The sequence below is a fragment of the Ochlerotatus camptorhynchus genome, unplaced genomic scaffold (genome assembly GCF_037179485.1).
Source record: "Ochlerotatus camptorhynchus isolate MF236.1 unplaced genomic scaffold, CSIRO-AGI_Acam_v1.1 ptg000128l, whole genome shotgun sequence".
In the NCBI taxonomy this organism is placed as follows: domain Eukaryota; kingdom Metazoa; phylum Arthropoda; class Insecta; order Diptera; family Culicidae; genus Ochlerotatus; species Ochlerotatus camptorhynchus.
Window position 1 is genome coordinate 1,342,881 of NW_027040618.1, and position 17,452 is coordinate 1,360,332.

At 37.3% G+C, this 17,452-nt stretch overlaps 1 protein-coding gene across 1 annotated transcript in view; it reads right to left on the reverse strand.

Annotated features, from left to right (window-relative positions):
- LOC135700109 (long-chain-fatty-acid--CoA ligase 6) overlaps window positions 1-15,573 on the reverse strand; it is a 132,638-nt gene extending 117,065 nt beyond the window's left edge. Inside the window, exons 1-2 of the mRNA XM_065220502.1 lie at window positions 15,396-15,573; window positions 113-589 (exon numbers count right to left, since the gene is read on the reverse strand). Of these exons, the coding sequence (XP_065076574.1) occupies window positions 113-188 (76 nt within the window). The 5' untranslated portion in view covers window positions 189-589; window positions 15,396-15,573. The remainder of the gene's footprint in view (window positions 1-112; window positions 590-15,395) is intronic.
- Window positions 15,574-17,452: the final 1,879 nt, after the last annotated feature.

Consider the following 17,452-nt stretch of genomic DNA (forward strand, 5'->3'; position numbering starts at 1 on the left):
CCGCTTCATATATAATAACGAAAATCAACGCACTTGATCAAACGGATCGATCGTTTCTCCATAAACGGGAACAGCCCACGAAGAAAGGTCCGCAAAATAAGTAGGTACTTACTCAAACCAGTTGCGTTGGACATGATGGTCTGCTGCACAGTCTTTATCCAGTTGAGAAAATCCGTCACGAAGTACATTCACCGCATGCACCACAGGAAAATTACACGTTGTTGTCTCCGGAGCCGTACGATCCGAACTGAGGGCCGAGGTTTTCACTTTCAGTCACGAAACACTCTCCCAGCAAGACTCGAGACTGACTTATCATTCACTTTGAATCCGTTAGCACAGAGATCCCTTCTTTATCACATTTATTGCACTCGTTTTTTACTCGGGGCCCGCGTGCTGCTTAAGCTTCCAGAATTAGCAGGGATTTTCGCATTCTTCAAACACTTCACAAGAAATCGCACTTCTCACTGTCGGCGTAGTGATAACACGTTGGGTGATGCACTTCTTTTGTTTGTTGTCGTCGTCTTTCTTCACCTCATTTTCAGCATTCTCATTTCTATTTTGATTTCACACTGTTGTCACTCGGGCTGGGCTGATAAAAAAAAGCAAAAAATACAACATTAATGGAACATTCACACTCCGTGAGTCCGACAAGCAGCGTGCACTGTCGAAGCAGGAACTGCAATAAAGAGTTCGAAGGCCCACTTTGTTGTTCGCTTCGAAGGACGGCTCGTTAGCTACTCAGTCGATTGATCGCGACAAAGAGGATCGCTTCTCAGCGAGAGAAAAATTGCACGCAGTTTGTACTATCGCTATGGCGCTTTGTTTGCAATTGAGCTGAACTATCGCGTCGCACGGAGAGTAACGATCATTGACGATGTTGAGAGGTTTTTTTTCTTCGAATCAGCTGTGATCCTTTATTGTTCATGCTTCAATCGGTTCGTTGCAATTGATACCATCCCATGCGCCATAGTCATTAGGCGCCCAAAAGAATCTAATCTGTGAGTGCATCGTCTAAACCGTATTTGAATTGCAAACTACCGACGACGATAAACCGGTACCCATCTCACGATTCACCTCACGTCCCACCTGTCATCCGAATGATCAAGCACTAAGCACTGTCTGGCAGCACTCACAAACAAATCACTTGACAAACGCCCAAATACGATTCGGTCCCTAAAATGAGCAATTTTTCTACGATTTAAATTCAACCGATCTCCTCCAGCTCCACCTTTGGTCAATCGTCAAAGTGGTGATTAAACACTTTGGAGCCACCGGACGGCAGAATTCCGACTCAAGGTTACCTTGCGTCATTGCATGATTGTCAATTATTGGCAATCCGCTATACACGCTACGGCAGTTTCTTGTTCCCACTTGGTCGTGAGTTCTTCACCGAAGGTACTTCAAACTCACTGAATTATTAATTCCGCTAGCGCTCAGCACCTGCCCAGAGGCGTTCCGGTTCTCAGCAAAGCTATCGATTGGACCTCGCCATCCAGCAATTGGATAACTGTTATACGGTCAACACTTAGCTGTGTCGCCAATCAGTTATTTAAATTGAAATTACTTTTTCCCGTGCAGTTGGAAATAGCGTGTTTGACGACATGAAGCTATTATTTACTAGTTTATCATTGGCTTTCCCTTTTTTCCCGGTATTGAGGCGGAAAGTTGTCCGAGTAGCAAACAAATGATACAAAGCAATTCAAGTCTCGATGGTTTAGCTATTTGATGCGTAACCAATGGAACGAAACTAATCATCATCGATATTGTATAGGAGAGGGATGGAGATGGTGGATAACAAAAAAGTGGTTGAAGGTTTTCGTCAGACAAGCTCACAAGAAACTAGTTAAGATGCATGAGAAGGCAAATAGGTGCAAAAAAAAAAAAACTCAGCAAAGCAATTGCCAACATGAGTACTGAATATGACAAAAGCAAGTATGGCTTAACCAATTCGTTGCAATTTTTTTAGGAGCTTAAACAATTCTGATGTTCAATGTTTGTATTGGATAGAGTCGAGTTTGAGATTGTAATAATGGCAAATGAAAATAAATTTAAATTGATAATGAAAATTCTATTCAGTGCAACGTGGATAAATAAGTTTCCCAGAATTGACCCACAAGGAATCCTTGGTTGATCCATGATATGCTCTTACTAGACACGCACGGGCTGTGACGTTTTCCCGGTTGTCGATAGATAATTAACAGACTCACTCCATGGTACTAGACTGAATTGGAGAAATTTGAACTTAATGTCTAATCATAAAGTAAATTATTTAGTTCGTCATCCATTTATAGGCACCATTAAGTTGTGAAGTTCCTAATCAAATATCAAACCCATATTTCGTTACAATCAAAATTTTCTGGAATTATGCATACAAAATAAATCGCCGAAACTATTTTATACAAGCGACATATGCTACAAAATCAACCATGCTTTTGATCCATTGAATACATATAAAAATTCACCATTTTTCGAGCAAAAGTCCCATACTGTAGTAAAAGACACTCCAATAAAACATCTACAAACTCATTCAACTTTTCTAGATTAATAAATTTGAAATATTATCTAAATGGATTTGAGTCCATGCTACATGGAGTGATATCCGTAATATTCTTTAAAATTTGCTATTAGATATCAGGGCTGTGAAAGTGACCAAATAGTGACTTAAAGTTGTAAAAATAGTGACTGAAAAGTGACCTAAGAGAAGGCGCATCAAATAAATGTTTGATATTTTAGAGTTATTCAATTATTATTTCATAAACACTTATGTACGATATGAACCTTTAAAACAAAAGATTCAATAGAAAGTTAAAAACCAACCCCACGATATTAGTCACGGTGTCTACTAATTTAAAAAATCTGGAAAACCGGACATCCTTAGGAAAATTTTTGTTTCCTTAAAATACCTGGAAGTCTCAAAGAATGAAAAAAAATCTTACTAGGGATGTTTTAAAGAAAATAATGAATTTTAGAATACAGCCATTGAATTTTTCTCGTTAATTTCATTCACACTTTGAACTTTAAAGTTAAGTTAAGTTTTCTTTATTAGGGAGGCTTTCAGCCTGAGGCTTGTTCGCCTTCGCTGAACTTTGCAGATTCACAGTGGATTAATCTTCAGTAAGAAATTTTTTTAAAATTAATTTTTTAATTTTTTTTTTGGTTTCTGAAGACCACTTATTTTGTGAAGATCCCGATGTTTTTTCTAAATTTACAAAACTTTTATGCACCCTCAATTTTCATGGAATTAGAACGAAATAATTAATATAGTTCTATGATTACGGAATTTATTTAAAGTTCTCTAGACTGCCCTGAATTTATCAGTATTTTTTAAAGAACCAACAACATTACTGAAATTAATTAATTTGCCTTGAATGCTCGAAGATGTTCCTTAAGTATAATAACCATTATTAACACACGCTTTTCCATAAACTTATCTATCATTACCTGTAGTTCTCTAAATTTGTTTAATATTCCAGCAAATTTTCTGATATAGGGGAACTGGCTCTAATGTTGGCCTATGGATCTAAGATTGGGTCCATCGCTAAAAATCTGCTATTTATCAATTTTATCTAGATGAACGGTACTAATGGATATTTTTTGGTCGCTATTGAAAATTTAGACGATTTAGCTTAATTTATGTATGGCCCAAATTAATGGCATTTAGGCCGACATTACATCCATTCCCCCTATATGCATAATTCCCTGACGCTTCTGACGTTTATGGATCAATCATAGAATTCTTGGAATACCCTATAATTCCATGGAACTCCTTGTAAGTCGCTGCAAATTTGCTTAATCTAATGGGATTATTTTGAAGCTATCTGATCGTCCTCGAAGTACTCGGAACTTCGCTGAATATCATTAAACTATATAAAAATATCTAAATTTAGTTCTCTGGAATTTCTTGAAGATATCGCTGCTTGCTAAAAGTTCTTGTTTAATTAATGGAAATTCAAAATTAAATCAACTTAGCTAAATTTTCGCATTTGTTTGAGGTTCTTGAAATCTTCATGATATAACACCCTTAAAATACTCTCACGTTTTTCGGCAGAATCATTTTCCAAGAATTCTGCTGAAGTTTTCGGAAATTCACTGAGTTCCTCGAAACTTTTTTAAGGTTTCTAATATTTCCTTGAACTTATTTGAACTGACCTTTGATTCTCTAACTTGTCTTAGTTCTATTGAATATCACGATTCTGTTTGGAAATAAATAGAATTCCCGTAAACACCTTTAAATTTGCCTGAAATTTTCTAGACTTCTCTGAAGTTTCTGAAATATTTCTGAAGTTTTCATTAATTCTCGGAAGGTATCTGTACTTCCCTGAAATTTGCGAAACATCTTAAGGGTTCTCGATTTGTTTTTCAGCACATCATGGAACTATCTTGAATTTATCTTTATTTACGATTATAGATTTTAAATCTATCTAGCTTTTCTGAGGTGCTTAGAACTTCTTAAAAATTTGCACAATATCCCTAAAGTTCTCTAAATTTCTCAAGTTCGCTTGACACAGTTCCCTGAAATTCTAGGAACTTCATAAAAGTTCCTGCAAAGTGTCGGATGCTAAAATAATCGCTTTGAGGTTCTTACAGCTTCCAGTAAGTTTCCCATATTTTCAGCGTGTTAACTTCCCTTATGTTCCTGCAGTTTGTTTATAGAGCTTCACTGAAATTCTCAGCATTTCCTTTCATTCCTCAGAACTTCACCAAAGTTTCTAAAATTGTTGTAAAGTTAATGGGACTGCATTGAAGATCTCTAATCTTTCATAAAGTTCATTACGAATTTGAAATAAATCATTTGTTTTTTTTACTTAATTCTGGCACTTTGAATTTTTTCAATATTTTGAACTTGTACATGGAATACGAAACTTCAAGACATTACTTACTTGGAAAACTCAGGTAATTTTATCCAGAAAAATAAGTAGACATCCTGTATATAAAGAAAGACGATTAAACGTCACAGCGCAAAGAATAATCAAGCTTGAAATAAATTCACGCTAAAAAAGTGGAAAATAGTGACTTATTACAAGAAAATGTTACTTTAGTGGCTTGGCCTTAAAAAAGAGACTTTTTAGTGACTTTGTCTAGAATCTTATTAAAATTTCAAGGCCCGTGATTGTTTTCAACCCGGGATATTGATTTGATTTGTTTTTGTTTTTTCATATTCCAAGGTAAAACCTTATGCTGTTTTCAAGTCCAAGATCCGATAAATTTAAAATGACTCGCAACCTTGATTTTTGTTTTAAGACTGGGGTTTATTTAAAATTTTATGAGTACAAAACCTCGCTAATCTTTCTGGTTTAGACTATTCAAAGCATTAATAAATCCGGAATTCGTCGAAACTCAAATGATCCATATCATATTTTTTAAATCTTGAATTTTAAGACAAAGCTAAGTCCGCAAACTTCAAATTTTGTTCCAAGTACGAAACCTGGTGAGGTGGCCAAAACTGGACTAAACCGTATGTGAAGATAGTTGCGAAGGATTTACAAAAGTACAAAACCTTGAAACTGAAATACGCCCAGAACCTTGGAGAAATGGTTCATGTCTTTGATCTTTTATTATTATAATTATTATTATTATTATTATTATGGTCACTTTAACGCTCTTATCTCATGCGTGACTTGTCCGAGGTGTGATTTAAACTCGTGACCTTGGCGTGAGAGGTATGGATGCTAACCACTACGCCGGAGTCTTCCCCATGTCTTGGATCTGTAAAATTTAGATCTGTCTTGATCTAAAAAAATCAAGTCTTAAGAATTTTTCCCGGGATTGAAAAGAGAAAACTATTGTTTCACTTTCCTACATGATTGGTGATATCAAGACCCTTTGGGGTGAGAGGCAATCACGATTACCACTACACCACCGTCTCCGTTATCATTATAGCTTGTTTTGCAGTAAAGAATAAGGATTGAGAAATAATTTCCTGAATTTAATGAACATTCCCTGAGATCACAACCAGAAATCGATTTCTAATACAATAAAAAAAATTAAGAAAGCTTGGAATAATTTTCGATATAAAAGAATGTTGAAAAATCTTTCATGATTTTGGATACAGAAATTTGTCTAAATCCTAACCTGGGAAATTTTTTGATTCCGGACTTGTAAAAAATATAATTTGATTGACTTAGAACATAACTCACGATCCTGCCACATGATTGTTCGATGTTTGGTCCGATACTAAAGCTGTCGGACTCAAAAGAGTGTTCAAAATTCAGATCGTTGAAAAAAAAATCAGTAAAATGCATGGAAATTCCAATAAGGATCTAAGACATTTTATTTTAATCTTCTCAGAATATAAATGGAATTCCAGGTGGATGATTTAAGAATGCTTAGCAAAATTTCAAGGAAAAATCTTGAGATATTCCGTTATAGATTTTCAAGACATTTCCCGAGAAACATGTGAAAATGGCCTATGCACCAAAGTTAAGTAAAGGCTTTGCTCTATATTCGAAGAACAATTGCTTACGATCGCAACGTCGCGAGAATTATTAAGAATTGTAGAATGAATTATAAGAATTTCCCAGATTGTTATACAGAGATAAATCAAGGCTCTTTGGGTTCAAATATTTCAATGAAATCCCAGAGAGAATAATAACAGTATTCAGGGGAATCAAGGGAAAACCAATCCTTTAGACACCTTGGAATGATCCTAAGGAAAGTCTCATCAAATTCCATGGATATCCAATGAAGAGTTATTTTCTTGAAATGTAGAAACTATCTACTCAGGAAATTCAGACACTGAACATTTGCTCAGGCTCCTGACATAGAAATTCAAGACTCCGGATTGGGTAAATAGCTTTCAAAATTCTGAAACTTCAAATTAATGTGTTAAATGTCTTTAACAAGGAGTTGAGAAAAAATATTACAATATTATTGATTCTGTCAAAACCAAATGGACAGTTAACGTTACGTCTATTCACAAATATTCTAGCCAGATTTTACACGCTGATTTTCAATTAATCTCAATGATAAATTATTTTTAAAAGCAAATTCTTTACTCTCAACATTGGCCGTAAAAAAGTGACTTTAGTGACTTAATTTGAAGAAATAGTAACTTTAGTGACTTTTTGGTGTAAAAAGTTACTCTTTAGTGACTGATTTGAAAATAGTGACCAAGCCACTAAAAAATGACCTGGAACCAACCCTGGATTAGGCGAATAGATGAAATCTCGCTTAACATATGAAAATGGCCTTTGTTCAAAATGTAAATTAATTGTAATGATCTCCACCACTATTTAATCTATATATAAGGAAATAGAAGTATTTGAGACATTTATATTATTATCAATAACAAAAGTTTCTGATTTTAAAAATACATGAACATCCGAAACAATTTAATTTCATAAACTAATAAGCCGTTCTGTGAATCTTTCAATGGTTAGGCCCTTTTTGTTAAGCCGTTATGCATGTCATCCGAAATGGCACGCCCTTTGCTAAGCCTTTTCATAACGTTATATTGGAGCAAAACAAATCATTGGCCCTGCCTCAACCGCGAAGCAGCTGTAGGGCTTAACTTTGTTTAGAAAATTTTTAATCATCGGCCTTTCTACGTCGCTAGACTTACCAATGGAATCTTATGCAACGAAATATATATTTTAGACCGTTGCAGCAAGCGAAAGATTTCCTTGATCGGCTGTTTTGAAGATCAAGTTATTTTTAATGATTTTTATCCATAATGCAGAACATTCCTATACGACTAATAGCTAAATATTTAGCGGTGCTATAGAAAAAAAAAAACGATATGTTTACATGTTGATGTTTGTGTAGTTATGATTCTAAGTTATATGTTAAGAGTCTAGTAATCTAATAGATTTGGTTTTTCAAAGGTGATTTAGAATTGAAAAAGTTTTATGTTGGTTAAATGGCAGACTGAACTCAAGCGATATAATTGATCAAAGATGCATTATCTATCGAGTATGGATAAGAGGAATAGAAGGAAATCATTTTGATGAGTTTGCAGTCTCTGAGAAGGTTTATGTGCCTCTGAGAGGACGTCTGATGATCAAAAACAACCTCTGAATGGGTTGATGCGCCTCTGCGAGAACGCTAGAGGATCAAAAATAACCTCTGAAAGAACTGATTTGTCTCTGAGAGGACGTCAGATTATCAAAAACAACCTCTGAGAAGGTTGATGCGCCTCTGAGAGGACTGATTTGTCTCTGCGAGGACGCTAGATAATCAAAAACAACCTCCGAGAGGGGTGATTTGTCTCTGAGAGGACGTCAGATGATCAAAAACAACCTCTGAGAGGGTTGATGCATCTCTGAGACGACGTCAGATGAACAAAAACAACCTCTGAGAAAGTTGATGCGCCTCTGAGAGGACGTCAGATGATCAAAAACAACCTCTGAGAGGACTGATTTGTCTCTGCGAGGACGCTAGATATTCAAAAATAACCTCTGAGAGGGGTGATTTGTTTCTGAGAGGACGCCAGATGATCAAAAATAACCTCTGAAAGGGCTGATTTGTCTCTGAGAGGACGTCAGATGATCAAAAACAACCTCTGAGAAGGTTGATGCGCTTCTGAGAGGACGTCCGATGATCACAAACAACCTCTGAGAAAGTTGATGCGCCTCTGAGAGGACGTCAGATGATCAAAAACAACCTCTGAGAGGACTGATTTGTCTCTGCGAGGACGCTAGATAATCAAAAATAACCTCTGAAAGGGGTGATTTGTTTCTGAGAGGACGGCAGATGGTCAAAAACAACCTCTGAGAGGGTTAATGCACCTCTGAGAGGACGTCCGATGATCACAAACAACCTCTGAGAGGGTTGATGCATCTCTGAGAAGACGTCAGATGAACAAAAACAACCTCTGAGAAAGTTGATGCGCCTCTGAGAGGACGTCAGATGATCAAAAACAACCTCTGAATGGGTTGATGCGCCTCTGCGAGAACGCTAGAGAATCAAAAATAACCTCTGAAAGGGCTGATTTGTCTCTGAGAGGGCATCCGATAATCATAAACAACTCTGAGAGGACGTCAGATGAATAAAAACAGCCTCTGAGAGGGTTGATGCGCCTCTGAGAGGACGTCAGATGATCAAAAACAACCTCTGAATGGGTTGATGCGTCTCTGCGAGGACGCTAGATGATCGAAAACAACCTCTGAGAAGGCTGATTCGTTTCTGCGGGGACGCAACCTCTGAGAGGGTTGATGCGCCTCTGTGAGGACGTAAGATGATCAAAAACAACCTTTGAGCGTGATGATGCGTCTCAGCGAGGACGCCAGTTGATCAAAAACAACCTGTGAGAGGGTTAATGCATCTCTGAGAGGACGTCGGATGATCAAAAACAACCTCTGAGAGGATTGATTCGTCTCTGAGAGGACGTCAGATGATCAAAAATAACCTATGAATAGGTTGATGCGCCTCTGAGAGGACGTCAGATGATCAAAAACAACCTCTGATCGGGTTGATTCGTCTCTCAGAGGACGTCAGATGATCAAAAACAGCTTCTGAGAAAGCTGATTCGTCTCTGAGTTGACGTCAGATGATCAAAAACAACCTCTGAGAGCGTTGATGCGCCTCTGAGAGGACGTCAGATTATCAAAAACATCTGAACGTGATGATGCGTCTCAGCTAGGACGTTAGTTGACCAAAAACAACCTCTGAGAGGGTTGATGCATCTCTGAGAGGACGTCAGATTATCAAAAACAGCCTCTGAGAGGGTTGATGCATCTCTGCAAGGACGCTAGATGATCAAAAACAACCTCTGAGAAGGCTGATTCGTCTCTGAGAGGACGCTAGATGATCAAAAACAATTTCAGAGAAGTCTGATTTGTCTCTGAGAGGATATCAGATGATCAAAAACATCTTCTGAGGGGGTTGATGCGTCTTGAGAGGACGTCATTTGATCAAAAAATAAACTCTCTGAAAGGGTTGATGTGTCTTTTAGCAAATTTGTTGTTGATTCAGTTCCAACCTGGCTCGGGTATCAAGATTAGGTCTGCTTGTTGTCTAGAAAACGTCAGTGTGAACGTTTGTTTTTGTAACCTGGCTCGGGTTGAGGTTCGCACTGACAATAAACTCGGGTTCACACGGGTTGGAACTGGTTCCAACCTGGATAATAAACAAATTTGCTATTTGAAAAGACGCTAGATCTTGATTTGAAAGAAGATTTTTTGAATGTGTGGAGTGTCACGATTGAACTGAATTAGACGCGGTCGATTTTGGTTTTTCGAATTTGTACCTCCAATATGTTGCCGAAATCCAACGTCAAAAAAATAAAACCCTAGACCTAATAAATTCAGACCAGGAAGTTTTTTCAAGAATCTGGAACGAAAATAAATAGTCAAAACGTCGGAAAAACAAACCCAGAGTTTCATGAGGGGTTTGTGGTTTTCAATGGGGTGCTCAAATTGGCTTGATACGGAGAGTCTGGTACTTCCTGAGCCAAAAGATTGGGCATGTTTCTTCGCCTTCATTCTCAATGAGTTATTCATCTCTGAGCTAACCAAGCTCATAAGTTTAAAATTCAAAGCTAGATCAATCTAGATAGTTCAGAATGCTGTTGTTACTGAAGGTAAATCCATTCCAAAATTATTATGCTTAACAAGTAAAAGTGAATAAGAAGGAAGATAAAGTTAGTTGTATTTTAAAATGATTTGAAAGTCACTGACGTACTTTAATATATTCTATTCTTATTTCTGCTTCATGCTTGGTACGAGAATATCAAAATTCCCGGATAATTCGAGGTTTCTTTAGGTAAAATAAAATTCCCAGAGAGTTGCCGCTTTTTCAGGTTTTTCAAGGTATAGACACCCTACTTGAGTCCCCACAATGGATGTTTTTGATGATGGCGAAGGAATTCCACTTGCTGATATCTCAGACCTTGTTTCTCTGAAAACTCTGCCTTCTTCTGAGTAGTATACTCTAAATATTTTATACAACAATTAACGTTTTCCAAACAATATTTTGCCAAAACAAATACTGAGGATCGTAGATCGGTAGTGATATGTTTAACAGAAAATGGTCAGTTTTTTGTTTTGTTTTGGGGTGGCTTTGATAATACTCGATGAACAAGCGTGAATCTCAATCAATTTAGTTTCAGAAATATGAAGCTTTGAATAAGTATATAATCAGAAACATCACAAGCAATTAAAAGACAGCAATGAATTTGTGATGGATAAATCGGAAATTTGAAAAAAAAATTCAGATATTTGTAAATTATGTCAAACATATTATTCAAAAACTCTATACGATATCAGAGGTAAAACCCTAAGCTACGTATTTTCAATTGGGAAATAATGCAGAGTTAATTTAACTGTTATATTCTACTATCAAATATACCTCGTTTTACGGTACTCCTACACTGTCCCCTTTTCCCTTTGCGCCTCTTATCCCACCTACACCCCCTCATAAGCACCTTCATCAACCTTTCCCCCTGGTCCACTCGCCATTACCTGTCCATGCTGTCAAATTAACGCCTGAATCTTAAGCTACTGTACAATGGGCATTTTTCAGTGAACACATTAAAAAGAAAATATATGAAAAAATAGATTTGGGTAGGTTTTCAGATGCAAACTCAACTAGTCATATAGTTTTGAAACGGAAAACCCCCAGAGAATCGCATGGAAGAGGTTTGATTTTGGTAAAAGACAGAAAAGTTGGATTTCAGTGCGGTTTGTCCCTGAAGTTCCTTATTTTATCATTAAATGGTTGAAGAATTTTAAGTCCTTTTTTTTAGTTTCAAATAAAACTGGTTTAGTAAAAATCGATTCGAGTCGAGAGAGTCGAGTATTAGTACAAGACACTGAAGAAGTCCGCACATTGTAGACGAAATACGTGTATCTGTCAAGGATAAGCAAATAAAGTAGTGGAATTAAATGGAAAATACTAATCCTTCTATCTCTCATTAAAAATCTATTGACATTTCACATAGCATCCCTATTTTGCCCCAATTTACCCGGAAATTATTTGTACCGTAAGCAACCACCTAGACACAGACAAACAGACGTAACTCTTTGAAAAACTTGTTCTTGAAAACATAGTATCTCAAAACATATAACCTCAGTAACGACATCTCTCTGGCTTCTCGCGGAAAACAAGCTTGCTCGCTAACTCGTAAACAATATTGCATAAAAGTTCTATAGAATATATAGAAACGTCAAAGTGATCCGATGCCAGCGCTGCGGCGAGTAGTTCGCGGAACTGATAATATTCAAATCAACCGTTAAATGCATGAACGAAGATACACAATGAAGAGTTACGTCTGTTTGTCTGTGACCTAGGCATTCAATTTCTCATCAAAAAAGCTATATTTTGATGTAAAAATATAGCATCACATCTAGAGTCATTCTGAGATAAAAAAAATTAAATGTCTTCTTTAAAAAAAATCTCATTGTGTACTAAGTCAGATTCATAAGAGCTATGAAGTTAACTGACAAGATCTTTCGAAAAACCTTCAAAGCTCTTTGTTAAGTTTGGAAAAGTTCGCGAAAACTCACTATGACTCGTGAAATATCGCGAACTTTTCCAACACTGGTTAAGTTATTTCGTCACGCTTTCGATGTAGGTAGTCAGGAGGATGAAGTTTACGCTAAGGCTTCGAAAATTGACCTATAAGTTCTCTTCCCCTGAGGACTTTATTCATCATAAGACTTCAAATATTACCACATAATGCCTCTAGAACCTTGGAAAAAAAACTGTAAAATGGCTAGTATTGACGCGAAAGGTTATTGATATCTACCAATAGGGCCTTTTGAATTAATTGTGACTAATAACTGGAACAAAGGATTATACCAAATTGATAACAAGTTCTGATACTCGGTTATCAAGATTTGATAACTGAACATGATATCATTGTAGTTGAATAAACAGCCAACATAACACAAATTTTATCAAAATAATACTCCTTTGCTTTCACAAAAATAACTGATTCAGTTATCATTGAAAACATCTTGATAACAAATTCTGTGACCCATGCAATTTTTTTCAACAAATAATTTTATCGATTTGGCATTAAAGGTTTACGCTGATAACTGGCGTATGATTGGCAGTGTTTTTTTTTTTTTCTTGTCATGTGGATAATATTTGAAGCTTTGATCAAATTTTGCATAATTTAATATTCTTTCATGATAACAAAATTAGTCAAGGTCGATAACTAAATTTTTTATGCGATAACAACTGAAAACAAAATGATATCTGGAATAACAAGACTGGTTTTCAAAATGTTCTCAGGTTGTTATTCTACTTTGCTTGGGAAACTTGCACCTAGTTCATTTACCCCATGCAAATGTCGTAAAATTCGTTGAATTTCGTGAAATTTGAAGAAAAAAAATGTGAAAAATGCCTGCTTAGTCCTAAGCTTTAAATCATGATTTACGGACAGGTAATCAGCTTGATTCCATATTTTTCGAGTTTTGAGATATTTTAAATCTATAACAAAGTATGAACTTTTGCCCCACCTTAATCTACATGCATTCAAGGTGTATGATAAGTTTTTTTTTCAGTACTCTGTGACTCGATTGATGCAATTATTATTAACTTTGAACACCTTCAATTAAACTGGTAAAATAATTCTAGAAGAGCAATTCTAGAAATCTTTAAGAAAACGCTTGCTGTAACAGTATGTTATGGATTGTCTCGCTACAATCCGCAACAGTGTCTTTTTTTCTCATTTACCTTCACACGCACTGACTAGCACTTCTACCCAATGTAAATAAATTGCGTTTGTTTTGAAAATCCTTGCTGTCGACGTGCGAGTGAAATGAACAAATGAGCTCATTATCCATCGACGAATACGCGTTTGTTGACATTCATCAACGCTTGAGTTTCCAACCCAAAATTGTCAAAATCGGAAATGATCCTCAAGCAAAAAAAAAAATCAGACTCATAAAAAAGGCAATAATCTTCCATCGACCTGAGTGTGAACATCAACAAATTTATGTAAAATTATTATATTCGTGTAAAATGAACATAATCATTTTGTATCCTCATCAAGATGATTATCAATATTGATATGTCAACAGCACAGGCAATAATGAACACGCATCTTTAAATGAACAAAAACAAATATTGACTTCGAAACGCAGCGTTGGTTTATCTTTTAAGGTTGCCTTTATTTTTAGCTAATTTGAGTGTGTCAGAAATGATTTTTATCAGCACTGATCCGCAATAAGAAAAACTGATAATTGTGAAAATAATATTACAATTTAAAATGATCACGATGATAATACAGTCATAGGAATTCGCATAAAAATCTTGAATTCTAGTGTAAAAATACATACAACATTGGTAAGAGAGTCCTATTAAAAATTTCCTTCCTATCGAGTTAAAAAAAACTCATAAGAATGCATGCATTTGCATCCCAGGTAGGTGTGTTATTGACACACGCTCAACACAAAATTAGACCAATCGTAAACGCGCAGCACTCCTCATTACCAGACTGAGCACTGAACTTTGCCATCATCATCAGAACCAGTTTGTACGTGGCCCGTTTTCGCCTCAACAATTCCACGTCATTCCCATCGGTCCCTCGTGTACCGCACCTATCCCGCCACGGCCAAACATAAGGGAGAGGGGTGGGACAATTACGTTTGTTCGATTGCCTTCGTCGCTCGGATTCGTTCATTTTGCACGCAAATAACTTTCCTGTATATTTATAAATTTAAACTACACAACACCGATCGAGTTGGGGACACCGCTGCGACTCTGGTATCAGAAAGCACTTTGTGTTTTATTCGTTTTCTCCGCGTTACCGGCTAACTGTTTCATGGCGCGAGAGACAGTTGATATTTATACAGTTGAAAGTGAAGTGCCTAAACTTCCTACCAAGGGGAATGTCCTTTTGTGAAACAAAGTTACTTCGATTGAGCTATATTTAAAACATTGACCAGCCCACGTTCACCGTCGAACAATGTGTTGATATCGATTTTTAACCCCATCCCACCGCCACCCCTCTCGACGTGCTCGCTTTCGATGCTATCAGCTTATGTTGTTACTGTGCTCTTTCTAGGTTATGTCTCGGTCACTTTTACTTCACTCCGTACAGGATAACGGACGATGCTTTCTCCAAGGAATGGGAACCGAAAAATGTGCAACGAAAGCTAATTACGTAACCTTCACTTTTGGGCCTTCGATGGGCCCGTACCCCGTAATTGAATTAAAGTAGTGTGTCGTACTGTGTTGTTATTTAGACGATTTGTACCATTCTTCAAATGATGTTGCATAGTCTCAATGGAAACACCTATTCCCTGTCCTTCGCTCAAGTCGTAGTTGACACCTGGATTGTTATCCTGTCAAAGCTGGAAGCAGAATCTCGCTCCGAATGCTCCACACAGTTCACCAACACATTCTAACACATACACCACACCAGCAGTCAGTGGCATGAACGGGAAGCAGCCTGAATGTATACCACAGTCGCAGCACCAAAGAAAATCGATATTCTTCCTCCTTACATAAAATTCACTTTTTCTTAGTGAGATCACGGCTCTATCAGCATGATCTCTACGCCGGCGATCACCGAGCAAACAATTCCAACAGCAGCTGCTGTCAACGAACGAAATCCGTCACTTTTAACACATTTCCAGCGCAGAGGAAAATTTCTTTCACGAGGGTCACCTACTCAACGTATGATTGCAGCAGTGAGTATAACAGTTATCCCCCAGACACCTTCAGAATGAGATCTGCCGCCGATACAACGAGTCGCTCTCCTGCTTCAGAGCAAGACCGATGATGACACATGGAACCTTCAAAAGTGCATCGCCTGATTCCTCTCGCTCTCTAGTTGCACAGCACGCACACGCCTCCGAATTCCCAACGCCGGTAGAGAGAATTTGGCAGACAACTGTCAAAAATGCCGCATGATATCGAAGATGTGATTCCACGAGTCACCCGAGTACAGTTGGATAACTCCCAATACCGACCACACCGCACTGCCTAGAAGATCACCGTACACTGAATGAAGAAGATCCCCCTTCCCGGCGGTGGCCTACATGGTACCCACTAGTGCCTGATAGTGTGGTAATAGTGGGCACTACCATAAAGCAACATCACGTAAAGGTGGTTGTACAACGAGCAAATGAATGATAATTGCCTACGGAGTGGTTAGATACACATCGTGTACGAGCGCGCAATGTAAGACTTCTTCTGAGGTTTTTTTTCTTTGATTTTGTTCAAGAAATCCTCCACCGCTGCCCCGTTGGCGGAGAGTTTCTTCGGCTCTGCTGAATGAGACATGGAAACGTAACAGAAAACTGCTTCTGCTAATCTCCGCAGTCAGCAAGACGACCAAACGATCGGACGAATAGTGAGTACAGGGAGGTACCACTGTTGGCGGATGGTGTTTTAGTTCGTTTTCTCCGATTCCTAATTGCCTGGTAGGAAGAATACTGACCACAAATGGAATACCGACGAAAACTCCATCCGCAAACAACGGTACCTCTCTGTATAAACACGAGCTGGATGACGGTGAGATACTTGCGAAAGGTGTTGTTGGGAGCGGGAAGATGGGGTTTCTACCTCGGGAGCGCGATGACTAGCATATGGTTACCTGCGGCAGGGTTGCCGGTTATACAGTTTGGTAATGTGGAGAGAATTGTGCCCAATGTGTTAATTGGCGAAATCTCGAAATAGTACAGTTACAACTTGAGCGTGTCTGAATTAAGTTACATTACCATTATGTGATAGGTGTTCTTCTTCTTATTATTATTCTTCTTCTTGCTACATGTTACGGCGAAAGAGCGCTAGATTGTTTCATGTATAGAATGAACGGGTTTTGGTACATTGATGACCCAATGTTATCAGCCCCTTCGCGCATCAGACTTATATCTTTAAATGTTTTTTTTTTTTATTTTATTATCAGCAGGTTTGAGCCGAAGAGTCTCGGAATGTTATTAAATTTTGCCTACAAGTAGAGTTCATAAATATATATATATTGAAGTACTTTGAAAATTACTACTAACGACTAACATACCTTTCCTATCCCTACCAGTTGTAAGGACGTGGCCAGGACAATCCTTAACTGTTGGAGCGGGAGGTTTCTTTATTTGGGAGATAGTATTTATTTCCTACTTACTATCTGTCCAGTTACAGAAATCCGTCTTGCTCTTAATAGTTTTGAATTCGTACCACCTACGATATTGTGCAACTTGTTCGATGCTAATGCTAATGCTAATGCTAATTGTAGTACTTTGAAAATTTATAAATAATTCATGAAACAAGCATCGAAGAAAGAATGGTTTGTTGTAAAATGGTAAGGAAATCATCTCAACAGTCCATACAAATATAATTTTAAAAATGTTTTCCACGAAAATTTGTTTGCTGTGGATTTTAGCTTACATTTTTAATGGGATGTAAGCAAATATGATGGCTTGTTGATTACTATCTGAAATGTGTATAAATAATACTGATGAAATAATAATAAATATATTGCTAAAACGGCATGTCTGATTGGTGCCTTAAGGAATGTTTTACAAAATTATGATGAGATTCTTGGAAAAAATTATACACTGTT